This window comes from Colobus angolensis, unplaced genomic scaffold, assembly GCF_000951035.1.
Source record: "Colobus angolensis palliatus isolate OR3802 unplaced genomic scaffold, Cang.pa_1.0 Scaffold96, whole genome shotgun sequence".
In the NCBI taxonomy this organism is placed as follows: domain Eukaryota; kingdom Metazoa; phylum Chordata; class Mammalia; order Primates; family Cercopithecidae; genus Colobus; species Colobus angolensis.
In genome coordinates this window covers 1027290-1055228 of record NW_012123598.1, presented here as the reverse complement: position 1 = coordinate 1055228, position 27939 = coordinate 1027290, and the positions used below count along the sequence as shown (strand labels likewise).

Below are 27939 nucleotides of genomic sequence, written 5' to 3'. Positions count from 1 at the left end.
GTTCTTCACATAAGTGTAAATGTAACTTATTCACTCCTCTTGTAAAACTTAATAGTTTCTTTAATTGGTTAACGCGTGAGATGTGCTCAGCACATGATGTCTGGTCCATATTAAGTGCTCAGTAAACTTAGCTCTTTTTTTTTTTTTTTTTTTTGAGACGGAGTCTGGCTCTGTCGCCCAGACTGGAGTGCAGTGGCCGGATCTCAGCTCACTGCAAGCTCCGCCTCGCGGGTTTACGCCATTCTCCTGCCTCAGCCTCCCAAGTAGCTGGGACTACAGGCGCCCGCCACCTCGCCCGGCTAGTTTTTTGTATTTTTTAGTGGAGACAGGGTTTCACCGTGTAGACCAGGATGGTCTCGATCTCCTGACCTCGTGATCCACCCGTCTCGGCCTCCCAAAGTGCTGGGATTACAGGCTTGAGCCACCGCGCCCGGCAACTTAGCTCTTTTAAAAACTTTGTCTTTGAACATTGAAAAGTTACAGTAGTCAGCTCTGATAAAAAACGATGCAGTAGGATGAGAGTAGGAAAAACCACATTTTAGATCAGGAACAGCGTTCTCCAGTAGTGGGTGAGGTTTTGCCTTTGTTGGTTTAAAACTTGATTCTATAATGTCCAGTTAGTTTTGTGGCTTTCCATCTGACCCTGTGTGAATGCAAGGTGATGTGACCTTGTTGGTGAGAAAATTAAACTTTACATTTGACTTGATTTGTTTTAGAAAGTCGAGGGACCATGAATGAACAGGCCACCTGGGACAAATGAAATTAAAAAATCAGAAAAAAATGCAAGATTTATATGCATAAAGTTAAAACAACTGACATGTTACTCAAGAATTAGAAAACTTTGCAAGATTTGACCTGTTTAAAAATCACATTTATAAATGAACTGTATTAAAACTTTTAAGGAACCATTCATTGTGAGGTAAACTGATCCAGAGTAGGGGTCGGCAAACTATGACTCATGGCCACAGTCTCCCTGACTGTTTTTGTATGGTCCGTGATCTAGAATTTTAAAAAAATTTAAAGGGTTGAAAAAAGTGAAAAGAATATTTTCAACATGAAAATTATATGAATCTGTAAATAAAGTTTGGTTGGCTTCAGCCACACATTGATTTATACCTTGACCTTTGTACTAGGCTACAGCAGCAGAGTTGAGCAGTTGTGACAGGAGACCATGTGGCCTGCAGAGCCCAAATATGTACTGTCTGATCCTGCACCGAAAATGCATGTGATCCTTGCTGTGGAGCAGAGGTTATCAAACTAAAGCTCATGGGCCAAATCCTGTCTGCTGCTTGTTTTTGTAAATAAGAGTTTTATCAAACCACAGCCATGCTTACTTGTTTAGCTATTGACTATGGCTGCTTTAGACAACTGTGACAGACTATATCGCTCGCAAAACTTCAAATATTTCCTATCCTTTAATAGGAAGTTTGCCAACCTCTGCTCTAGAGAAAAATGTATAAAAAATTCTAATTTTATGAGGGTAATACAACTCTCATATCAAAAACAAGAAAACAAATGATAAAGGAACTCATTTATCAATAGAGGTGAAAGGAAATTATTAAACTATATTGAAAAATAAAGATGTCAATAAAAGGAGAAATGATATTTTTCTAGAAAAAATAATATTGCTCAAATGTTTGTAAGTTATAATTCAGTCCCAGTAAGATGTTTTTACTTTGACGGTAACAGGGAAGCATAATTAGGCAAGAATAGCAAGAATTTTTTTTTTTTTTGAGATGAGTTTCACTGTGTTGCCCAGGCTGGAGTGCCAGTGGCACAATCTCAGCTCACTGCAACCTCCGCCTCCTAGGTTCAAGCAGTTCTCTGCCTCAGCCTCCGAGTAGCTGGGATTACGGGCACCTGCCACCATGCCCAGCTAATTTTTGTATTTTTAGTAGAGACGGGGTTTCACCACCTTGGCCAGGCTGGTCTTGAACTCCTGACCTCGTGATCCACCCTCCTTGGCCTCCCAAAGTGCTGAGATTACAGGTGTGAGCCACCATGCTCGGCCAAGAATTTTTTTTTAAGAGATGGAGGCCTCACTCTATCATCCAGGCTGGAGTGGAGTGCAGTGCTAAGATCCTAGCTCACTGTAACCTTAAATTTTTTTTTTTTGTATGGAGTGTGTCTCGTTTTGTTGCCCAGGCTGGTCTTGGGCTCCTTGCCTCAAGTGATTCTCCTGCCTCAGCCTTCCCTAAAATTTTTGAAATAGATTTCTTTGCATATGAGATTTTGGTATATAATAGCAGTATTATTTCAATGTCAGGGAAATGATGTTTTGACAATTTTATCCACCCTCTCCAAGAAAAAAGAAGCACATTTACACCTTACAGAGAAATATGCCTATCATATTTGACATATCTAATCATAAAATAACATGTTAGAGGCAAATGTAGAAAAAGGGAACTTTTTATCAAGTAGGACATGGAGTCCTAGAAGCCATAAAGAAATCTGAGAACAAGTTGGGCTATGCAACGATCTAAAACTTCAGCATGGTGAAAGGCACCAAAAACTTGTAAAAAACAATTGAAGGCAAATGTATGCAATTTAGAGAAAACAACAGAATGCTGTTATATATACAGAGCAGTGGGGAACAACTGGCCATACACACTGGTAGGCAAATCACCCTGAAGAATCCAAATGAATAAAGAAAATTTGTGAAATTCTTAACCTCATTAATCAGAAGAATATTAATGAAACCACATTTTCCTGGCTCTATGGTAGATTACAATACAAAATTTGGATAATATCCAGGAATGGTGTTACTGTGGGAAAACAGGTCCTTGATCATTATTAGCAGTGTCACTTCATCCCCTATCTCCTTGGATAGCATGACCTACCAACATTATAAATGTGAATTTTTTTCAAACAGTAATTCCAGATCTAGGAAGTTTATCTCATTGGAATAGATAGGTAGATATAAATAATGTTTTTTTGTAGAATTGTCTTAATTATGACAAATAGGAATTCAGTGCCCTGCCAAGTGGATTGATTAAACTGTAGTTATTCAGTACTGTGTTGTACAGTTAGCAGAAAGCAGTTAAGCTCTACATAATACTTCTGTGGAATGGCATCTACAACATATTTAATGAAATATGTGGTTTACAGAACCTTACATGTAAAATGATCTGGTCATAGAGTCAAAATTAATTCTGAATATATATGTGTGTATGAACATACATACATATGCACAGCCTCAGTATATATGTTGAAATCTGGTTTTGTCTTTAACACACAGACTTTTCCTAGCATTTTGTGGGTCCTTTCCCTTTCTTCCTTCTGTGTTGTTCTGGTGAACTGTCAGTGACATATGTTCCAATTAAGCCAACCAGATTCATTCTCTGTATTTTGATTGAAAGACAGAGGGACAAGAACAGGGCCAATATTCAGCTTTATGAACCAGTATGGCCAAAATGGATGTTCCGTTTTAGTCAATATCCATTTTGATTGGTGGGACATTTTTGTACCTGCTGTGAAGTATGTAGGATATGACTCCTAGGCTGGAATTCGTTTGAATTAAGTCATCCTTCAGCAGCAACCTAAGGATTCCTCCACCTGTCACTGAGATCCATTGGGATGATTCCTGCTTTCTCACATCCTGGATTTGAGTTCAGTTCTTTGAATCTGTGAACTACCTGGTATTCTAATATTTCTAATTTTAAGTTAGAGTCAAGTTCTTTGGTTCTCAAGCAAAGAGAGCTAGCCATTACAGAAATTTGTACTACAGAATGATTACTAGGCTGTAGAGAAGCAGAGTGTTCAAGATGGATGTCGAGTGAGACAGATCAAAGCACAGGTAAATTCCTAATCCGATTTTGTGCTGTGAAAGGATATTCATGATATAGCAGAATCCTAAGCCCATTGTGCACTAGGGGCTGGATAGCTCCTACCAAAAACAAAGGTATTGAGGAATACTACTCCCAAAAGTATATATGATACCTATTTATAATGAAATTGGGTAATTACAATTTCAAGGCTACTTGAAATTCTGGCCTTAAAGAATTGAATCAGTACCTGTATGTGTTGGCAAGAATCTCATACTCCTTCTAAGCATGGGGCTGCATTTGCTAAAAATCAAAGGCAGCAGTAGATGCCGTTATTTGCTCAACGATGATGCTTACTGAATTCACAACCTTGTCACTTCTGTTAAGCAATTAGGGAAATATTGGAATTTGGATTATTAGGATGAGACTAACAAGAAGGATTCAAGGATCTTAGAAAACATCGACCCTCTCTTGACTCTCCCTCTCAACCCTTAAGCAACCTCCCCAATGATTCTACTTTCCATGTTTCCCTTGTGACTGGAAACTTCTTTCTGTCCCTCCCTTCTTCCCTCCCTCCCTTCCTTCCCTCTCTCTCTTCTTTTCTCTCTTTTCTTTATTTTTCTTTCTCAGGGTCTTGCTATCCCCCAAGCTGGAGGGCAGTGATGTAATCATGGCTTGCTGCCGCCTTGACCTCCTGGGCTCCAGCGTTCCTCCCACCTCGGCCTCTTGGAGTAGCTGGGACTATAGGCGTGTGCCACCACACCCAGAATTTTTTAATTTTTTGTGGATAGATGGTTGTGCCATGTTGCCCAGGCTGGTCTTGAACTCCTGGACACAAGTGATCTGCCTGCCTTGGCCTTCTGAAGTGCTGGGATTACAGGTGTGAGACACCATACCCAGCCTGTGACTGAAAACTTGATTGTCCCTTTTCTCACATGGTCACCATTATTGCGTGGCTGGTAACCAAAATCAGAGCTTAATATGACCTGTAGTTTGAAATACAGGAAGTTAGGAAGGAGATTAACCTCACTCAGTAATATTTAATTTCCTTCATTATTGTTATAACATCAAAAATCTAGGGAACATTGTTGGAAGTGTATTTTGAGGGTTAGAAATTACTTTGCATAATATATATGGACTGAAAGAATTCAGAAGTTTATAATGCTGGATTGGATCATTTATGTCCATGCCCTTCACTCATCTGCAAGTTCCCCTATCAGGGCCCAATGGCTTTCCCTCTATTTCCTCCTTTAGGTGTGGAGAGTTTTCATGAGTGATTACATTTGAAAAGGGTATCCGATTTCTGTAGAACTGTGGCATTTGTAGAGGCTGGATTACGGGGCAATCATTAACTATGAGAAGAAAGTAAAAACGTTGTAACCTCAGAACTCTAAGAGTGTTCTGATTTCTGATATTTCTACTGTAATTAATAATTGATCCCCAGTGTTGAAACTGCACTAAGGTTTTATTTTAATTAAAAACACTCCATGGCATGGCATCCAAATCTCACACTGACTTAAATCAGTGGCAGGGGACTGGGTATTCCTGAGTGACTGTAAAATTTCTATGAACAATTCCATGGGAATTCGAAAAAGACTTGCATTTACGCCGAGTGAAGGCTTATGGAAGAATTCTTACGTAAGTGTAGCTTAGAACAAGGTCTATTGAGACCACAAATGCACACTGTGGCTATTTTCCCAGGTCCTGGGTGTGCATTTGTTAATGATATCTATGATGTGAGATGTGACCAGATGACACCAAAGTTTGTGTCTTTTCTACTGTCTGGAATTGATCCTGGGATGTGTCTGCCCAGGCACCTTTGCTTCCAGTTTTGTCTATCAGATGAATTTTCTTCAGTGTGGTGTGAACAGAAGCAATATGCCACTCGGGGCTTGGTTTTTAAGAAAAGGATGTTCTGGGCCGGGCGCGGTGGCTCAAGCCTGTAATCCCAGCACTTTGGGAGGCCGAGACGGGCGGATCACGAGGTCAGGAGATCGAGACCATCCTGGCTAACACGGTGAAACCCCGTCTCTACTAAAAAATACAAAAAAAAAAACTAGCCGGGCACGGTGGCGGGTGCCTGTAGTCCCAGCTACTCAGGAGGCTGAGGCAGAAGAATGGTGTACACCTGGGAGGCGGAGCTTGCAGTGAGCTGAGATCCGGCCACTGCACTCCAGCCTGGGCGACAGAGCGAGACTCCGTCTCAAAAAAAAAAAAAGAAAAGGATGTTCTGTCCAGACAGAAGAATCATCTTAATCATATGGAATGGCAAAGCTGAAAGATAGAAGTCTATGTCCCTAAATCACTGTTTGGAGGAAAGCTCCCCAGTCATCGAGGAACACCAGCAATGGATTATTATATGAGTGAGAAATAAACTTATACTGTGTTAAGGTAATATTTGGATTTCAATTGTAATAGCAGCTACTATAATTCTATTCAATATAATACCTTTGACTAATGATAGAATTCCTATTTTCCCTCACTGAGTCATAGAGTAGGAACTGTGATGGTGTGTTAATTGCTTGTTGTTATAACAAATTATCCCCAAAGCTTAGTGACTGAAAACAGATAGACGTTCATTACCTCAATTTCTCTGGGTAAGAATCCAGGCACAGCTTAGTTGGGTGCCTGTGGCTTAAGGTCTCTCAGAAGGCTATAGTCTAGCTGTTGGCCAGTGCTACAGTCATCTGAAGATTTCTTTAGAGGATAATCAGTTTTCAAGCTCAAGTAAGTGGGCAGGACTCAGTTCCCCACAGGCTTTGACTGGACATGTTTGTTCCTTTCCATGTGGGCCTCTCTGTGGGGCAGCTTACAATATGGCAAGTGGCTTCCTTGAAAGTGAGTGAGCAGGAGAGGATGCCCAACATAGAAGATGAAGTCCTTTCATAACCTAATATTAGAAGTGATATCCCCTCATCTTTGTATTTGGTTAATTAGGAATCACTAGGTTTAGCCTACCTTCAAGGGGAAGGGATTACAAAATAGTTTGAATAAGAGGAGGTGGGGAACTTTGAGAGACATCGTAATGGCTGTCCACCACAGTCTTCCCTCTGTCCCCACCTCCCAGTGATTCATGTCCCTTCCACGTGCAAAATACACTCACCCCTTCCAAGGCCCCTCTCAGAGACTCACCTCATTACACAATCACCTCAAGTCAATCATCTTGTCATCTAACATAGGTACAGGTGCTAATGAGATCCACAAGATATACTTTCTTAAGTATGGGTATTGATCTGCAGACCTTTAAAGAAAATAAAGAACAAGGTATATGTCTCCCTCCTCCACCACCCCTAACCAACACAGTGGAGCCACTGCTCCATAGCAATTCTGAAATCTAGCCAGACAAATGTTTGGAAATTCCTTTATTAGGTCACAAGGCCTGGGATAATTATCCACCATCTGAACTCTTGGTTCTGCCCTCTGAATCATCCTTTTTTTCCTGAAATGCATTTGCAGCTCAATAGTTTCTTAGCTTGCTTACTAGAGTTTTAGGAATCTAGTGGCAGCTCTTCACTTTGTGCTGTCTCTGTCCCTCTCATTCCAGTTGGCAGAGTTTCTGCTGATTCTTCTGAAAATGTTGTGGGCTTCATGAGAACCTCATTGGGGTTCACTGCACAAGCCAAAAGCCACAGCCACAAATCTGAGATAAGCTTCTTAGAGGCCTAATTATTTGAAGAAGAGTGTCTGTCAGGTCACCTTAATCTCTTTACAGAGCCTTTGTGTGGTTAAATATACTCTGAGATACCAGCTTTGGTCTTTCTGAGGTTCTGGATTTTACAGACATGCCCTTAGTTGTTTATCTAGACTAGTTTTCCTAGCAGTAACTTGGATTCATTTTTGCTTGGAAGCCCTTTCTTGCTTTTAGCATTGTTTGCCACCTACAGAGGCTAATAATTTTCAAAATCCTAATGTCTTCTTTGTTAAGTTATTCCCTCAATTTATATCTCTTCTTTTGCATGTTTCTGTAAGCAGCAAGAAAACAACAGCAACAGGACATTCAACACATTGCTTGAAAATCTTAGCTAGGTCACCCAGTTCTTCTTCCTGCATTAGCTGCAAATAACAGGCTGCTAAACTTTCTGCCATTACATAACAAGGACCTTCTTTCCTCCAGTTTTTAATGTAGTATTTCTCACTATCCTTTTAGCCTTCACCAGCCCTTAAGACCCAAAATTTCTGGACAGTCCCTTTTCTATACAAGTATTTGACAAACTCCAAGCATCCCAACAAAGGCTTTAGTATTACCTGCCTCAGTGAGACAAGAGTTGGAGATTGAGTTCAACACAGTGAACTGCCTACTAAAAACAAAATTCAGACAGACTTTTTGTCTGTAGAGACAACAGAGTCTCTACAGTGTGTTACTCATACAATAAGAATTATTAGATATGTGAAAATGTAAGCCACATTCAAGAGAAAAAAACAATACCAATCCTTAAACATTGGAATTCGCAAACAAGAATAATAAAGCCCCTATTATAATTATTCTGAATGATATAAAGGAAAATGTGCTATTAATGGATAAGCAGATGGGAATTTCAGCAAATGAGTAAATCAATTTGAAAATGGGAATTCTAAAACTGAGAAATACAATGTCGGAAAGTAAAAATCCACTGGATAGGTTTAACAGGAAATTTGAGGTGGCAGAATAGTTAATGAAGTTGAATATAGGTAGAAATTATTTAATCTGAAACAAAAAGGATTGAAAGAAATTAAAAGGACAGAATAGTGCTGGTGATAATGTCAAAGGCGACTTGTGATAATGCTTTATGTTCTCTGATCTTCCTAGATCTGTGGTTTGGTGTTCGTTTTCTTGCTTTTAGAGACAAGGTCTTGCTTTGTTGCCCAGGATGGAGTGCAGTGGCAGAATAACGGCTCACTCAAGTGATCCTCCCACCTCAGCTTCTCGAGTACCTGGGACTACAAGTGCACAGCATCACACCCAGCTAATTTTTGTATTTTTTTTAAAGATGGGGTCTCACTGTGTTGCCCAGGCTGGTCTCAATCTCCTGGGCTCAAGCAATCCTCCCACCTTGGCCCCCCAAAGTGCTGGTATTACAGGCATGAGCCACCACACTGGCCTGGTGTATGTCATTAACTTTAGAAAATTCTCAGTCATTATTCAAATATTTTCTCTCCTTTCTCTCTTCTCCTCCTGGTATTCCAGTTATGCATATATTTCACCTTTTGTAATTGTCCCACGGTTCTTGGATATTTTGTTCTTTTTCTTTTTTCATTCTTTTTTTTCCTCTTTGTATTTCAGTTTGGGAAATTTCTATTAACATATCTTCAAGCTCACTCATTCATTTCTCAGAGTGTCTAGTCTACTGACGAGCTCATTAAAGGTAATCTTCATGTCTGTTACAACAGTTTTCATTTGCTAGGATTTCCTTTTGACTCTTTCTTACAGTTTGCATCTCTCTGCTTACATTACCCATCTGTTCTTGTATGTTGTCTACTTTTTCCAAGATGCTTCTCCTTCTGTGGGCTTCCCTAAGAACTCCTTCTTAAATAAAGTCCGTGCCTCACAGCTTTCTCTCTTGTAATCTACGACCAGAGTCCTATTAGTGTGGCAGTGAGGTACAGTGGGGAGGGAAGCATTCTATAATTATTATTAAATACCATTTTTCTAGTGGGCTTGAGTCCTTGGACTGTGATCTTCACAACCACTTCTTAGCCTTTTAAAAATCGTGCCTTACTGAGACAGACAGGCTATAGAGGGACTGGAGCTGGCCAACTGCCTCTCCCCAAGGTCCAACAAGACTCTAGTAAGTAGTTTTCCTTGGAGTGCAGGTGTTTATTATGGAGAATGCTGTGATTACTTTTCTCCTCCCCTTGCCCAAAAATCTGAGATTTTTCCCCATTCTTCACTGAGGGAATTTGATAGGGTTTCTGAAGGTAAAATTTATGAAAGTGTGGGGGCCCATCTAAGATTAGGCCCCTAGGAGTTTTTAACTCACAAGTTAACCGACACTAACTTGTGGCTATTCATCAAAATTATAAAACAAAAGTTTCTACCAGTTTATAGCTCCAGTGGCTTCTGCTTCAAGTAAGCTAACCTTGGCTGTAATTTTATGTATTTTTCTTTCTCAGGATTTTGGGGTGTCAGTTTCCTTTCTATCTTCAGTTCTCTGATGGATCTAAGAAAAGTTGATTTTCAGTTTGTTGAATGGTTTTGTTGTTGTGAGGATGGGAATGAAGACTTCCGAGCTCTTTATATGCCAGAGCTAAAATGAGAATATTATCATTTTTATCCAATTCAGATAACCACAATAGTTACAAGCTCTAAGATGACATTTGCTGTTTCAGACAGAAAGTATCTTCACAGCTAGACTTGGCTTTATTATGGTGTTTATGATGTCTGATGTAAACTGGATCCAGGAGTCCAGTCTAGATGTCACTGTGTGGCCTTGGGTGATTAAGTGTGACTGGGTGAGTTAATTTCTGGTGAGCCAGTATCTATGACGCTGTGTCTTGGTCAACTGCAGCTGCTAAAACAAAATATCATAGACTAAGTGACTTGACGAAGAGACTTTATTTTTCACAGTTCTGAAGGCTGAGAAGTTAAAGTGCTGGCACATTCAGTTCTTGGTGAGGGCCCTGTTGGCTTGCAAATGGGTTACATCCTGCTGTGTCCTCACATGGCCTTTTCTTGGTGGTTGTGTAAACATGGAGACCCCTCCTTCCTCTTTTTTAATACGTGCACTGACCTCATCATAAGGGAATCACCCTTATGACCTAATCCAAATCCAGTTACCTCCCCAAAGTTCCACCTCCTAACGTCATGACATTAGTTAGGGTTTCATTATATTAATTTTGGGAGGACACATTCAGCCCATAACATGTGTCATGGTGGGGCTGGCCATGCTAGATTTTGTGATTTCCTAAAAAAAAAAAAAAAAAATTAAAAAATTAAAAACTAAGTACCTACCATGTGCTGTTTTAGTCACCGAGAATATAACCCTGAACAGGATGTAAGCTGTGTGCCTTCTTGGAACCCTCCTTCTAGCAGGGAGAGATAAAACGGGGTTGGGGGAATGAAGGGCGCACCACATATCAGAGAGCGGTAACTAGTAGACATGAAATAAAACAAGTTCCACACGCGCACCATCAGAAAGTCACAAGTGTGCAAAGCAGAAAAATCCTAATCTCTTCACTGTTCTATCCCGTAGGCCCCGCACGCGCCCCAAGCCCCGCCCTATCATGGTTTTCTCTGCTGAGGTGGCCGCTACGCCTTACCCACTGCGTTTCAGTGCTGTCCCACTGCTCCTGCACACCCCACGCCTGCGACCATACCCACCACGGACCGGCGCTCCTGCGAGCTGGAAGTCAGTTCCCTTGCCCTGAGCCTGGCAGCTGCATCTGAACACTCGGAGCCTGGCGATGGCTTCCAGAAACCCCTGAGCCGTGATTCGCTTCCGTGAAGCGGCCTGTACTTCGGTGACCCAGACTCCGGGCTGAGAGGGCTCCTAATCCAACCAGGAGGACCAGGAGATGCCCACAAGAGGACACAGAGCAGTAACCGCCAGGCTTTGAGAGCAGCCGCTCCTCGCAAAGCCGGAGCCCGCTTCCGGAACGCCGCCTCGGTTCGGGACTACACTTCCCAGGGTCCATTGCGGCGGAGAACACGCCTACTTCCGGAGAGGACCCGAAGCCGGGAGAGAGCGCGCCCCGTCGGGTGCTGAGGGGAAGGCGGGCCTAGTCGGGGCGGTGGCCCAGGCTGGACTGGGGCGAGGCGAGGACGGTGGGCGTGAGAGTGCGGGTGTGGCCTGGTGGCTGTGAGTGCCCGTAAGTGGTGAGCGTGTGGTGCGGCGCTGAGCGGGGCGAGCGCGCGCGGGGATGGCGGCCCGGTGCGTGACTGCCCGGTGCGTGGTCACGAATCTGCGCCTGCGTGCACGTCCCGGCGGCGTGCGGAAGGCGGTGTGTGTTGAAATGAGTGAAGCACTTTAACTGGCCGAGAGCAGGAAACCTGGCCGGAGGAGGCTTACCCCGCCCTCCGCTGTATCGACTGCGTAGAGCCCAGTGTGGGCAAAGCCCTAGACCCTGAGGAAGGTGCCCGGGAGGGGCGGCCTCGGCTGAAGCGTTTCCTGTCGGCCCTATCTGGAGGGGGCAGAGCTTAGGACACGACTCCATGTCTACAGGACAGCGAGGAGCGAAGACCATGGGAACAGAGTACACAGGTGAGAGTGACAGATGACGGATGCAGCTGCAGGAGTGGACATTGAGGTTTTGGGTGCTGCCCTTTGGGGTTCAGGTGCTGGAGGAGGATGTCTCCCGTTTCTAAGGCTAGTGGACCCGGAAGTCCAACGATTTGGAGGGTCACCTTGGGTCAGAGTGGAGCTGGGTTTAGTTAGGGAGGGACCTTGACTTGGCCAGATACACCTAACCAGATACCTGACTCAGGTCCTTGGGATATCACTAAGGGCCCAGGGGAGAGAACACTACCCGTTATATTACCCATTATAGCATTACTTCTGGGTACTCTGCTGCTCTTCAAGGAAGAGCTCAGCATTTAGATTTTTACCCTTCGGAGCGTTGTCCCATTTATCACTATAGGATGGGACTTGGGAAGAAGGCGAGATTCACAGCTTCACCATAGCCTTTCTATGGGTTAATCACGTTCTGATCAATTATGGAAGATATCCCCATTCCTTGGGCTTCTCTCCCTCCCCTCTGGCCTCCCACTCCAATAAAGAGAAAGGGGGAAGAAGGGCTATTTTTAGCCATATTGTTTTTTGCTTGTTTAGCTTCCTGCATGCAATAGTAATAGCTAATGTTTAATGAGTGTTTATTATGTGCCAGACACAGTTCTAAGACCTTTTGGGAGCATCAACACCAAACTTCACAACATGATGAAGTAGGAACTACCTTACCTCTTTTTTACAGATGAAGACATTGAATCATAGAGAGGATAAGTAATCACTAGTAAGTGGAAGAACCGGGATTCAGATCCAGAACAGGCTGACTCCAGAGTCACTGGCTGTCATGTAGTCTCAACTACTGTCTCAGGTAGGTTTCTTACCCACTTTTGACAATTGAAGAAACTGACTCTGAAAGGGTTAAATAACTGAAGAGTTCATATCCCGGAACCTCTACTGAGCAGGTTTGGGGTTTTTTTCTTAAAAACTTTATGACTGTAGGCCAGGCACGGTGGCTCACGCCTGTAATCCCAGCACTTTGGGAGGCCACGGCCAGTGGATCACGAGGTCAGGAGATTGAGACCATCCTGGCTAACACGGTGAAACCCCGTCTCTACTGAAAATATAAAAAATTAGCCGGGTGTGGTGGCGGGCGCCTGTAGTCCCAGCTACTCTGGAGGCTGAGGCAGGAGAATGGTGTGAACCTGGGGGGCGGAGCTTGCAGTGAGCTGAGATCACACCACTGCACTCCAGCCTGGTCGACAGAACGAGACTCTGTCTCAAAAAAAAAAAAACTTTGTGACTCTAAGTTCTTAGGTAAAATGGAGATGATAATATTCTATACTTTACGGTACTGGCATAAGGATTAAATGACCTCATACATGTAAAGCACTTGGTATAGTCCCTGCCATGTAATGTGTTCATTTTTATCATCATTATGATAATCCTTTGAGAAGGCAGTGAAATTTAGATGAATGAAACCAGAATTCAGATACTTTATCCTCTTCCTAATTCGGGAAACGTGGCTCAGTGGAGTCAAGGGACTGCTTCAACACTGTAGGTTGTCACAAAACAAAATGAGATCCTGGGCCTCACGAGGATTTTTTCGTTTAGTTGTCTGCAAGTCACACGGACTCTTGTAACAAAAGGAATGCCTCCCTCTGGGAAACATGGAATTCTCCAAGGAATTTGTCTCATAGAATCTTCACAAATCCTGGCCAGTTGCACAGAGGACATATTTTCTGGTGTCTGAGCAAATAACTTTTGTGGTAGAGTTAGCCAGACCTAGGTTAGGGACTGTGTTTCTTTATTTACAAACTCGTGTGACTTGTGAAAAAGACTTGACTTCCCAGAGCTTTCATTTGTAAAATGGTGACAGTATACCCTATTCTGATTGAAGATTGTGGAGATTTAAAGAGAGTATTAATAGACACAGCACAGACATGGTGGCTCATGCTTGTAATCCTAGCACTGTGGGAAGCCAAGGCAGGAGGATTGCTTGAGGCCAGGAAGTTGACCAGATACCCAACTCCAGGAGGTTGACACCTCCTGGCCTCAAGCAATATAGTGAGCAATTGGGCAATATAGTGAGACCCCCATCGCTATAAAAAGTAAGAAAAAAACTAGCTGGGCATGGTGGCACACGCCTGTAGTCCTAACTACTTAGGAGGCCGAGGCAAGAGGATCACTTGAGCCCAGAGTTTGAAGATACAGTGAGCTATGATCATGTCACTGTACTCCAACCTGGGCAACAGAGTGAGACCCTGTCTTAGAAAAAAAAAATGTACACACACATAGAGAACACCTAGTATTAATACATCTGTTGTTAATGAATTGGTGGCTGATGGGAAGAGGGGGTCAAGATATATTATGCTCATCCTGAAAACCCAGAGCAGAGGGGAACCCCAGCTATATATTTCAAGTCTCCCAAAGAGCATCTGGACTGTGGGGTGGGGGAGTTGGAGGGAGGATTGTGAGTGAGGACACAAGAAGCTGAAGGGAAGAAAGCATTTTTAGTCTGATTATTAGTGCTACTTGGTTTCTCACTACTACTTTCTCGTCCCCAGCTCTGCAATGCCAGAGTAAAGCTCTTCTCCAAATGAAGAGCCAGGAAGAGGTAGAGGTGGAAGGAATTAAACTTCGTAAAGCCATGTCCCTGGTGAGTTAGTATTCCCCCTGTCGCCACTAAAATAGTCTTGCTTTTCAGGATTTGGCAATGCTTGTTTTCTTCTGAAAATTTTGTGCTTAAGAGTTCCACCCTGAGGCCTGTTCTGTTTCTTCCCTTTCTGAGATGTGATGGGGTTGTGAGTGAGTAATAGACTCACACAGCCCAGTGCCCTCTCAGAAGTTCCTTCTCTTCTTCCTACTCATTGTTTATTTTTCATTCAAGAAATGACCCCGTCTGAGGCCTTCCCTTATACTCAGTCTTTTCATAGGCATCTGACAAAGCAGAAGTGCAATCCTCAGAGGAAATTTCCTTGCCTAGTTCCTGAGTCTCAGTCCTGATTCTCAGAGAGGTTAATGAAAAGGCAGCAAACACTTATGCAGTGTGATAAGTGCTGCAAGCAGAGAGTAGACTCACAGTGGAATACTTGGGAAGGGCCATTAATAGCCCATATGATATCTTTGGGTGAATTAGAAAAAAAGATGCCTCTTCCTCTTTACTGGTGACGCTCTGTAACAGGCCACACAATATGGCAAGAGGAAGTCTACCGTATTTTAGCTCCTTCCTGCCTCCTTGGTGAGGAATCCTTGAGCAGGATATAACCTGCACCATCCTACTCACTGCAGAGGGCAGGAAGGGTTGGGGGAACTTCACAGAGGAAGTGATTCCTGAGTTACACCTTGAATGAAACGGAGGAAGTGCAGGCACAGGTGGAATTGGTGGCATTATGATCGGAGTATGCAAAGGTTTGTTTTCCCCATTTGACCATGGAGCCGTAAACATCTTAAAATGCCAAGGAATGTTTTACATCCTTTCTTCTTTCTAGGATGAATACCATAATTTGTTTGTTGATGTTCCATAGGTAAATTGTTGGCAATTATCTGCTATTAATACAGTGTTGCAGTAATCATTCTTGTAGTTGAATTTTTGCCCTCATCTCTGATTATTATTTTTTTTTTTTTTTGAGACGGAGTCTGGCTCTGTCGCCCAGGCTGGAGTGCGGTGGCCGGATCTCAGCTCACTGCAAGCTCCGCCTCCCAGGTTTACGCCATTCTCCTGCCTCCGCCTCCCAAGTAGCTGGGACTACAGGCGCCCACCTCGTCGCCCGGCTAGTTTTTTTGTATTCTTTAGTAGAGACGGGGTTTCACCGAATTAGCCAGGGTGGTCTCGATCTCCTGACCTTGTGATCCGCCCGTCTCGGCCTCCCAAAGTGCTAGGATTACAGGCTTGAGCCACCGCGCCCGGCCTGATTATTTTCTTTAACTAAATTCTTAGTTTTTCATTCCTTGTGGATTAAAGTTTCTCAAACTGACCCTACTCCAGAACATTTTAAATTTTATTATTTTTATGGCCAACAATGGAAGCTTCAGAGCTGCAGTTCATGTTCTGATTAAGATAAACTGCTAATCTAGTTTCACCAGCAAATTGCTTATTGTAAGAAAGTATTGAATTTGGTTTACAAACTTAGAAAATTAATATTTTTTTAATGGAGTCTTTTTTTTTTTTTTTTTTTGAGAGAGAGTCTCACTCTGTTGCCCAGGCCAGAGTGCAGTGGTGCAGTCTTGGCTCACTGCAACCTCTGCCTCCCAGGTTCAAGTGATTCTCCTGCCTCAGCCTCCCAAATAGCTGGGAATTCAGGCATGTGCTACCACACCCGGCTAATTTTTTTCTTTTTTTTTTTAGTAGAGATGGGGTTTCACCATGTTGGCCAGGCTAGTCTCAAACTCCTGACCTCAAGTGATCTGCCAGCTTCGGCCTCCCAAAGTTCTGGTATTACAGGTGTGAGCCACTGTGCCCCGCCAAATTTTTTTTTATAATAGGCATAACAACTTATGGCCAGAACATGACATCTTTTCTTAGGTATAATGCCACAAAACATATACTACCAAGGTAACTTGTTTCTTAGAGCATTTAGACATTTTAAACAAAAACATTCATGTCAGTTGCCAGAGGAAAATATTTTCAGAGTGGCAGAATTTGTCATAAAGGTTAAGATGGGCTATGCACACTCCACTCTTTTTCCCACTGAAAGTTGCTATAAAACCAGGACAGCATGCCTGTAACAGCAATCTGAGGTCTCTGTAAAGTAAATAGTAGCAGGCAGGCTGGGCACAGTGACTCACACCTGTAATCCCAGCACTTTGGGAGGCTGAGGCGGGTGAATTACCTGAGGCCAGGAGTTCAAGACCAGCCTGGCCAACATGGTAAAATCCTGTCTCTACAAAAAAAAAAAATAATAATAAATAGCCAGGTGTGGTGGTGCATTGCGGTAATCCCAGCTATTCGAGGGGCTGAGGCATGAGAATACACTTGAACATGGGAGGCAGAGGTTGCCAGGAGCCAAGATTATACCACCACACTCCAGCCTGGGCAACAGAACAAGGCTGTGTCTCAAAAAAAAAAAAAAAAAAAAAGTAGTAGCAGTCAGATTGGGGAAAAAGCCTCAGATTTGAAGTGCCACCAGACCATAGTGCATTTACCTTCAAGAGACTCAAAACTTGCAAGTGAGTAATGGTGTGGACAGAAAGAGCTGCAGGAGAAGCCTTCTAGTCGATAATCAAACTGCTGAAAACTAAAGACAAAAAATCTAAAAAACCAGCCACTGAAAAATGATGAAGTACTGTCAACCTAGAATACTATATCCAGGAAAATAGCCCTTAGGAATGCAGATAAAATACAGTTATTCATAGGAAAGAAAACTAAGAACATTCACTGCCAGAATTCTACAAGAATCACTAAAGGAAGTTCTTCAGATAGAAGTTATACCTGAAGGGGACTTGGAGCATCAGGGTGAAGGAAGTGCAACAGAAATGGGAAATATTGTTTGTAAATACAATAGACTGTTCTCTTGAGTTTATAAAAATATCTTCAATGGTTAAAAGCAAAGCTAATAGCTTAAGTAAACAGAACAGTATTTTAATATGGGTAATCTAGATTCAAAGACCATGTCTAAACTATTGTAGCATACTACAGTTAGGTAAAATAAGATGTAAGAACTATTACTGAAATACTAAATGAAATGTTTCACCTGTTCTTCTTGGCCTCCTCTTCTTCCTTCTCTTTGTTTTTTCCCTTCTGTCTTTCTTCATCCTTATCATAGGCAACAGTTCTCAAGCAATTACATCATGCCAGGCACTTTAGACCTGTTTCTTCATTTAATTTTCACAATACTGCCGTGAAGCAAGTACTATATTTCCATTTTTCAGATGGGAAAACTGAGGCACAGGGAAGTTAAACTTGGCCAACCTCACCCAGCTAGTCAGTACTAGAGACCAAATTCATTGGAGTAATCTGACCTTTTTTCTAATTTATTCAAAACTGGTATTTATTTAAAAGTCTGATGTGGATATAAGTGAAGTCATGAAATAAATTGAAAATCTGCCAGTAACAGTCCAGTGGATCACCTTGTGGGTTGGTTAGGAAATGGAGCTCATGTAACAAAATACAGGTTGCTTGATATGTGCTCACATTACATTATTTCTCCTGATAATTTCCCATTAGATTATCCAAAAACAACTTTTGGGTATGTTGACTCAGGCCTATAATCCAAACTCTTTGGGAGGCTGAGGTGGGAGGATCGTGACAGGCCAGGAGTTTGAGATCAGCCTGGGCAATATAGTGAGACCCTGTCTCTACAAAATGAAGAAATAAATAAAAAAGGAAAACAAAAAACAACTTTGCAAATGTGTTCTTCTCTCCTAATACAAATATATTTTTATGTCAGAAGAAAAGACTATAGCTAGGTGTGTTTTTTTTCTTTCATTTTTTAGGCATACCTCTTAACATCTCAAGAACACTAAGATTTCTTAGAAAATATTGTGGAGATTGAAATCATGTTCATCAGGTCAGCATCCTTCCTTGCAAGTTTTTCTCACAGTTCCAGAGCTCTTTAGTTTCTCGATGTAGAGAAGTGATTTAGCTCCTAACATGAATAGCATTGCATTAGCACTTGATTATATCCTGTTTTGAATGTAGTCAGCATTTTTTAATGGTAATGTATTCTCACCACCTAGAATTGCAAATGTTTGAAGAGCAAGGAGTATCTCATTTTTTTATTTTTCCTAATATGTACAGCATTACAGCATAACTAGGCAGAAAAGTTGTCCAATAACGTACCTGACCTGGATCATTTAGACCCTTAATGCAGTTACTTATACATAGTGTTTTTAATCCCAAAGTGAGAACAGCATAACCCTTTACCCTAGAGCCACATTGGAATGTCAACACTGAGTGAGCAAGATTGTATTTGTGTCATTTTAGGGTTCAGTGACTTTCACAGATGTGGCCATAGACTTTTCCCAAGATGAATGGGAGTGGCTGAATCTTGCTCAGAGAAGTTTGTACAAGAAGGTGATGTTAGAAAACTACAGGAACCTAGTTTCAGTGGGTAAGAGTATCTTCCTCCTTTTGCCTCCCCATGACTCAGTAGTCTTTTATGCCATTATCAGAATTTCCCACAGTCTTCCACAGCATAGGCAATTTTTGTATGTTTTTTTACATGCAGGTCTTTGCCTTTCTAAACCAGATGTGATCTCCTTACTGGAGCAAGAGAAAGACCCTTGGGTGATAAAAGGAGAGATGACCAGAGGCCTGTGCCCAGGTAAGTGCAGGATACCTAGAGATAAAGGAACTGTTCTCAACATGTTCTTCTCTCTGAAATTTGTTGGAAAACACCTCTCAAACTCCCTCCCAAACTGAAACTTGTCTTCTAACACTAGTTTTTGAATGGTTATTCTCTTCCCTACTGGTGTAACATACCTCCTTTACCTTTACTGATTTCTTATGCATACCAGGGTCTATTTCTGAGCTCTTGTTTTACTAATGTTTACCTAATTCTACTCAAGCACCATATTGTTGTCATCATCCCTGACTTCAAACATTTCTGAATCCTTTAGATAAGCTGATGTTTAGTTTTTGGAACTGGTTTAAATATTTTCCTTTCTTTAAAAGGTGAGTTTATTGAGTTAACATGTATTATATCTATTTTCTTCCCTTTGCCTTTTTCTCTTTTGTATTTCTTTTGTTATTTATTCTTGTTTTGTTGTTTATTAGGTCTGTTTTTTCTCACTCTCTTCTTTATACCACCCCACCCTTTGAATTAGAAAAGTTTTTAGTTCTGTAAGTTGTTACCTTTATGTCTTTATATATTTTAAGATCATTTAGAATTTTTCTGCTTGATATTCCAGACATTATCTTCTGATACACTTACAAAAGATGAAGAAATTAGCTCCTGAATATTACTTTCTTTCCCTGTGTACGTCATTTCCCCACTTATATTGTGCTCACTGGGATTTTTGACCCAGGGTATTTTATTCAATTTTTTCAAATTGCCTTGCTTTGTAGCTGTTTTACTGATTTGGAAAGCTAGATAAGAGACAACAGAAATATATTGCAAGAAAATGAACCTCAAATGAGATGGTCCTGGTTTAATCTGTGGCCTGAAGCGTAGACTTTTCCTACTTTCGGTTCTTCATTTTATTTTATTTTATTTTACTTTTTAAAATTAGAGACAGGACCTTGCTATGTTACCCAAGCTGGAGTTGAACTTTTGGGCTCAAGCAGTACTCCCACCTCAGCTTCTTGAGTAGCTAGGACTACAGGAATGCACTACCACACCTGGCCCTACTTTTCAGCTCTTACAGTTTCAAGAAGAGCATTGTGGGTTACTTGTGGTCCTAACTATGTACATTAATAAATAAAAAATAATGAAAATCAGTAAACATCCAATTCACAATATTAGAAAAAGAACAAAATGAATTTAAGGAAAACCCAGATAAGTTATATGTAGTGATTTATACTTCTGCAAATAAAAGTAGGGATAAATGAATTAGAAACAGTAGCGCTACTGAAAATTATAAATAAAGTTTTGTATATACTTCATCAGAAAACCAATACAGTATATAAACCGTAAGGACAAATGAGAGGAAACACAAAAACAAAATAATTATAAATAACCACACATGCATAAGAACTTAAAAGAATCATATGAATCTATTTTCCTCAACTCTCCATAAATAATTTGAAAAAATAGATGATATTCTAGGAGAATATAATAATGTAGGTTACCATAACTGATACCAAGAGGAAATGCAACATTTAAACAAGTAGGTTACCATCAAAGAAATGTAGAATATTGTATAGGAACTGCCTCCCCCAAGAAACGAAGCCACATCCCCAAATAGTTCTTTAAGGAAAAATATCACCAATGTTACTTCAATTGTTCTGGGATAGAGAATAAAAAGGAGAGCTTAAAACATTTTCATTTATGAATACAGCATATCCTGTGATACCAAAATCTGCCAAAATAGCACCAAAAAGGGAAATTAGAGACAAACCTCAATTATCAATATTGGTTCAAAATCTTAAAAGGTCATATTGAAATAGTATACCATGACCAATGAGGATTTATCATATCAGTGCAAGGATGGTTGTATCACCTAATCTTATATAAGAACCATAAAAACATGTACCTCTGCTTGTGGATTTCAGTAACTATGTGATTCACATTTTCATTTTCGAAGTTTCCATTCTAGCATTTAATAAAGAAGACTTTCACTTTCTTAATATCTTTCAGACTTGGAGTGTGTGTGGGTGACCAAGTCATTATCTTTAAACCAGGATATTTATGAAGAAAAATTACCCCCGGCAATAATAATGGAAAGACTTACAAGCTATGACCTCGAATGTTCAACATTAGGGAAAAACTGTAAACGTGAAGACTTGTTTGAGAGGGAGCTTGTCAACCAGAAGACACATTTTAGGCAAGAGACCATCACTCATGTAGATACTGTTACTGAAAAAAGAGACCACTGTAACAAGTCTGGGACAGTTTTTCATCTGAATCCATTATCTTACATAAAACAGATTTTTCCCATGGAAGAGAGAATGTTTAATTTTCATACAGATAAGAAAAGCTTAAAAACACATTCAGTTGTGAAAAAACACAAGCAAGACTGTGGAGAAAAGAAACTTTTAAAATGTAATGACTGTGAGAAAATATTCAGCAAAATCTCAACCCTTACTCTTCACCAAAGAATTCATACAGGAGAGAAACCCTATGAATGTATTGAATGTGGAAAGGCCTTTAGCCAGAGTGCCCACCTTGCTCAACATCAGAGAATACACACAGGAGAAAAACCTTTTGAATGTACTGAATGTGGGAAAGCCTTCAGCCAGAATGCTCATCTTGTTCAACATCAGAGAGTTCATACTGGTGAGAAACCTTATCAGTGTAAGCAGTGTAATAAAGCATTCAGCCAGCTTGCACACCTTGCTCAACATCAGCGGGTCCATACTGGAGAGAAACCGTATGAATGTATTGAATGTGGGAAGGCTTTTAGTGATTGTTCATCCCTAGCTCATCATCGAAGGATTCACACTGGAAAAAGACCCTATGAATGTATTGACTGTGGAAAAGCTTTCAGGCAAAATGCTTCTCTTATACGTCATCGGCGATATTATCATACTGGAGAGAAACCGTTTGACTGTATTGATTGTGGGAAGGCTTTCACTGATCACATAGGACTTATTCAGCATAAGAGAATTCATACTGGAGAGAGACCTTACAAATGTAATGTGTGTGGGAAGGCTTTTAGCCATGGCTCATCTCTGACAGTACATCAGAGAATTCATACAGGAGAGAAACCTTATGAATGCAATACCTGTGAGAAAGCCTTCAGCCATCGTGGGTCTCTTACTCTTCATCAGAGAGTTCATACTGGAGAGAAACCCTATGAATGTAAAGAATGTGGGAAAGCTTTCCGGCAGAGCACGCATCTTGCTCATCATCAGAGAATTCATACTGGAGAGAAGCCTTATGAATGTAAGGAATGCAGCAAAACCTTCAGCCAGAATGCACACCTTGCACAACATCAGAAAATACACACTGGGGAGAAACCTTATGAATGTAAGGAATGTGGTAAGGCCTTCAGTCAGATTGCACATCTTGTTCAGCACCAGAGAGTTCATACTGGTGAGAAGCCTTATGAATGTATTGAATGTGGGAAGGCCTTTAGTGATGGCTCATATCTTGTTCAACATCAGAGACTCCACACTGGCAACAGACCATATGAATGTCTTGAATGTGGGAAGGCATTCAGACAGAGGGCATCCCTGATTTGTCATCAGAGATGTCATACTGGTGAGAAGCCTTACGAATGTAACGTTTGTGGGAAAGCCTTTGGCCATCGTAAATCCCTTACTCTACATCAGAGAATTCATACAGGAGAGAAACCTTATGAGTGTAAGGAATGTAGCAAAGCCTTCAGCCAGGTTGCCCATCTTACTCTGCATAAGAGAATTCATACTGGAGAAAGGCCCTATGAGTGTAAAGCATGTGGAAAAGCGTTCCGGCAGAGTGTACATCTTGCTTATCATCAGCGAATTCATACTGGAGAGTCATCAGTGATTCTCTCCTCTGCCCTCCCATACCACCAAGTCCTATAGATTCAATCTTGTAAATGCTTCTAGAATCCATCTGCTTTTTTCCAGCACATGTTCCATCATCATAGTCCAAGACGCAGCCGTCTCATCTGGATTTCTGCAGTAGCATAACTGTTGCCTCTTTTGCTCCTGTCAAGTACATGTTTAACACTGTAGGCAGCCTAACCTTTTAAAAATAAAAATACATACTTACTTTCCCATTTAAAACCCTTGATTTGGAAAATATATTAATCCATTTCAAGAGTTTAGCACACACTGGCATATAGTTATTGCTAAATAAATGCTAGCCATTAAGGTAAGGTTTCCTTACAAACTGTCATATTAAGCAGCAAGTAAACCAAACCAGTAAGTCAAGACTAAGATTTTAGAGCAGACAGAAGACTCTAGTCTGGTAGAGAGGAAAGATGAACAAACTCAGAATTGAAAGATGTATGGTACACAAGGTAACATGGTGGCTTATCACTCCCTCTGTGGCATTGTTGAGCAACTCTCACTTGACCTGACACTGAGAAGAGAGAATCAGTCAATTAGAACAAAAGCTTTTAGCTGGGCACAATGGCTCATGCCTGTAGTCCCAGCACTTTGGGAGGCCGAGGCAGGCAGGTTGCTTGAGCTCAGGAGTTCAAGACCACCCAGAGCAACATGATGAAACCCTACAAAAAATACAGAAATTAGCCAGGCATGGTGGTGCACACCTGTAGTCATAGCTACTCAGGAGGCCAAGGCAGGAGGATTGCTTGAGCCCAGGAGGTAGAGGTTGCTGTGAGTCATGATCACACCACTGCAGTTCCAGCTGGGCAGCAGAGCCAGACACTGTCTCAAGGAAAAACAGAACAAAAGCATTTGGTAGAATGTAGGACTCACCAGGGTGGTTAGCATTAAACTAAAAGTAACAAGCCAAAAAAACTTGAATAGATTAATAGCCATGAAACAAACTGAAGAGGGTAATTCAATACTTTCACCTTTATAAAAGTACCACAGACAATTCCTGTGGTAAAACTGTTCTAGCATAAAATAAAATGCAATAAGACCTTCCATCTTCCATGAGATTGACAAGACATACCAAAACATAAAAATAGGTACCCTGCAATTAGTTTCTGAATGTAGATATTACAACTTAAACTTATTTTTAAAATATTTAAAAATAGGAAGGCTAGACATGCCTCTGTATAGAAAGGCTGATAAAAGTATTTCTCCCTAAATTAAATTTGTAAGTTCATTGATATTCCAATAAAAATTTCCATATATTTTTTAGTTGAGAAGCTGATTCTCATCATCTGTAGAATTTTGATTTTAACAAGGAATGTAGTTTACACTGGGAATGTAGTACAAATACTAACTGAACATCTGCTAATGTGTCACACACTGTTTTAGGTGCTGGAGGATACAATAAGGTACAAAATGGACAAAAATACATGCTCTTACAGATCTAGTAGAATAGAAAAAATTAAGTTCATGCCATGTGATAAATATATGATATGTCCCATAAAGAGAAATGATCTAAAAAAGAAGCTAGGGAGTGCTGGATCAGGCACCTTACTGTCCCCAGAACATGTGGGTATTAGAGGATGAGGGAAGAACTAGAGGTAACTGCGAGACACAAAAGGCATAATGAAAATAGTCATGATAGTCCGAAGGCAGATACTGTTTATGATGCTTTGAGTGTTGGAGGAAGGGAGGACTGATGGTTTCACAGAGATCATGGCAGTTATATTCACTCATATAAATGTTGATTTAGAAGCTGGTGGAAGGGTATTTTTTGAGTCACAGCTTTATTGAGACAAAGCAATTCTGGAGAAGAACACCCATACCCTCTCCTCTCTATCCATCAGCAGAAGTGAAGAGGGAGCCCCAAAGCTCCGCTTAAAGTGTGCAACTTACGGCTTTTAGTTCATTCACAGAGTTGTGCAGCCATCACCATCAGTTTTAGAACATTTTCGTACCCTCAAAGAGGAATCCCTTGTCCTTTTGTAGTTAGGTTCATCCCTGGAAGAGTACTCTTTTTTTTTTTTTTTTTAAACTGAAGCACCCAGACCTCTTGAGTTCCCTCTTAACTGCTTTCTGTGGCAGTATAGAGGGCTATGTGAGGGAAGCTCTTACCCAGAGTACATGACTGCTAGAAAATGGAGCTTGGGGCTCCCTCTTCACTTCTGCTGATAACAATATAACAGCTAGGGGATGGGTAGCCTCACCAGAGAATGTGGAGTTTCAGACTCCCCTTATATGATAAAAAGGATGTTTCATTCTAGTGGGGAAAGGTGGTCGGATTAAACGGCATTGGGGAACTTAGCCCACTGGAAAAACAGATCTGTACCTTTCACACTAATGAAGGCCTGAGAGATTAAAGATCTAAATGTAAAATTAAAGCGCATGAAAAACAGAATAATATTTTTGTACCCTTGGTTTGAAATAGACTAAGCACTAATGCGTAACCCCAAAGCTGATGTTAGGCTTTCATATGGTGGAAAACATCATCGTCAATAGGTAAATGAGAGACGGACACAAAGTGTTTGCAACAGATATAACAAAGGACTGTAATTCATGATATCCAAAGTACTATTACAAACCCATAATAATCTTCAACTTAGAGAAATGAACAAAGCTAACGGCCAGTTCGCAAAAGATGAAATAAAAGCAGTTAATGAAAATTATCCAATATCACTAGAAATCAAGGAAATGCAAATTAAAGTGATTATTTAACTACTTTCCCCCCAAAAGACTGATTAATCGAGTGATAACATTCGGTATTGGTGAATGTGTGGAAACAAGGGCATTCCATTGTTGATTATATATCTATTGCTTTATGTATATACCCTTTTAATTAATATTCCTTGGAAACCAACATATACAAAGGTAGATAAATGTATTACTGGAAAAAAAAATTAATGGTAGACTATTAAAATTACCTAAGTGTCCATCAGGATAGTGAATAAATTAATTATGGTATATATCCATTCAATAGGAATTATGCAGCTGTTGAAAAAAATACCAATTTGTATAGTCATTGAAAGATAGCTGTGCTATACTAAATGAAAAATTGCAGACCTATATTGTAGTGTAGACTCACAATTGTAATATTGAAAATCAAAATCAAAATATGTATTATAGTAGGCATCTGTTTTTCTCTGCCCAGTTTCCCTTGCCTCCTCCTTTTGGCTGCACTATCTCATCTTTTCCTTTTGAGTAACTGGCCATACCCTACCATATGTTTCTGATGGACGTGGCCAATAAAATCGTCTCTGAATTTCAAAAGGCATTTGGATCTGTGTCATCCAATGGCAACTCCCTAAAAGCTTGATGCAGTTATTCTTTTGACTGGTCCTGGAACCACCCTGGTTTTTGTACTTTCTAAGTCTGTGATTGCTCGAACTACCCATTATCTTTCTGGCACTCGATTTTTGCCTCCTGTTGGTCAGTTGCTTGCAAGTAAAGAAACAATCATACAGAATTTGGTATGAAAATTGCGGTATAGGCATTAGAATCTTTGGAAAATCAGGTATTGGGAGTTGATTTTTGGATGAGATGGAGCAAATAAGACTTATTTTCTAGACTGAAAGCATCTCATGGTGTGCAATGAGCAAACACCTGATTATTACTCATTATAGTCACCTGGGATGAATGGAGGTCTAGGGTTCCGGATAATGACAATTTACAGAGGATGGAGAACGCTGAATCCAAAAGTTATGTGTAATACTGGTATCTCACTGCTTTGAATAACTTAAAGTTCAGCTCTTGGATTTCTAGCATTAAGGCCAAAAAATTAAAGTAAGGGATTTTGTATGATACTGTTGAAAGCTGTCTTACATTGTTTAAAGTCATAGGGTTAAGATGGCTCGTAACCAAATTTAGAGATTAGTTTATGCGTTGTGAAAGTGGAATGCTGGTTACATTTTACACTTTATTCGCAAGAGTCACTGTGAATTGAATTGTGAATTCAGTTCTGAATTGTGTTCCCATCAGCACCACCAAATGCTGGCCTCTACCGCCACCAAATTTACTTGTGAAGTCCTAAAAACCCCAAAGTGACTGTATGTGGACATAAGGCCTTTAAGAAACTAAGGTTAAGTTAGGCCATAAGAGTGAGGCCCTAATCCCATAGGACTAGTGTCCTTATAAGAGGAGGAGACACCAGAGCTCTGTCTCTCTACATGTGCACAGAGGAAATGCCATGTAAGGACACAACAAGAATGCTGCCATCTGCAAGCCAGGAAGAGAGACCTCACCAGGAACCAGCCCTTTCAGCCCCTTGATCTTGGACTTTTAGTCTCCAGAACTGTGAGAAAATAAATGTTAGTAGTTTAAGCCACCCAGTCTGTGGTATATTGTTATGGCAGCCTGAACTGATTAATGCAATTACCATATAATTTATTGTCCAAACTGGGACATTTTTGAGAGTGAAAGGGATAGCTAACTGCACAGGGCACTTAGCAACAGGTGTTCATATCCTCAGCAAAGCAGGATATATGGTCATACTTCTTGTGTAACAGAATATTGAATAGAAAAAAAATATAGCTCTACTATTGGAAAGGTGATATTGGAGAAGATCCAAAGGGTTGGAACATACTGAACTTCCGGATTCGTGTGGTATACCACCTATTAATATCTGTTTGCATAGGTACATATGGCTGCCCTGAAGAGACAGCTAACAATTCATCTTATTCCCCCATTCCATTGTTGCTCACATGAAATAACAAAGTAAATTTAACATGACCATAAAATTAAATGCAAAATCAGGCTGAGCACAGTGGCTTATGCCTGTAATCCTAGCATTTTGGCAGGCCCAGGCAGGAGGATAATTTGAGACCAGGAGTTTGAGACCAGCCTGGGCAATGTAACATGACCCTATCCCATCTCTTAAAAAAAAATTAGGCCGGGCGCGGTGGCTCAAGCCTGTAATCCCAGCACTTTGGGAGGCCGAGACGGGCGGATCACG

The 27939-nt window shown here is 40.9% G+C and overlaps 1 protein-coding gene across 1 annotated transcript; it reads left to right on the top strand.

The window, feature by feature from the left end:
* The first annotated feature begins 11437 nt into the window (after positions 1-11437).
* ZNF470 (zinc finger protein 470) lies at positions 11438-27312 on the top strand. The gene is made up of 6 exons (XM_011932418.1): positions 11438-11941; positions 12648-12770; positions 14467-14558; positions 18825-18951; positions 19069-19164; positions 21139-27312. The coding sequence occupies exons 3-6, from the start codon at positions 14499-14501 to the stop codon at positions 23007-23009; spliced, it is 2154 nt and encodes a 717-aa protein (XP_011787808.1). The 5' UTR covers positions 11438-11941; positions 12648-12770; positions 14467-14498; the 3' UTR covers positions 23010-27312.
* The last annotated feature ends 627 nt before the right edge of the window (positions 27313-27939 follow it).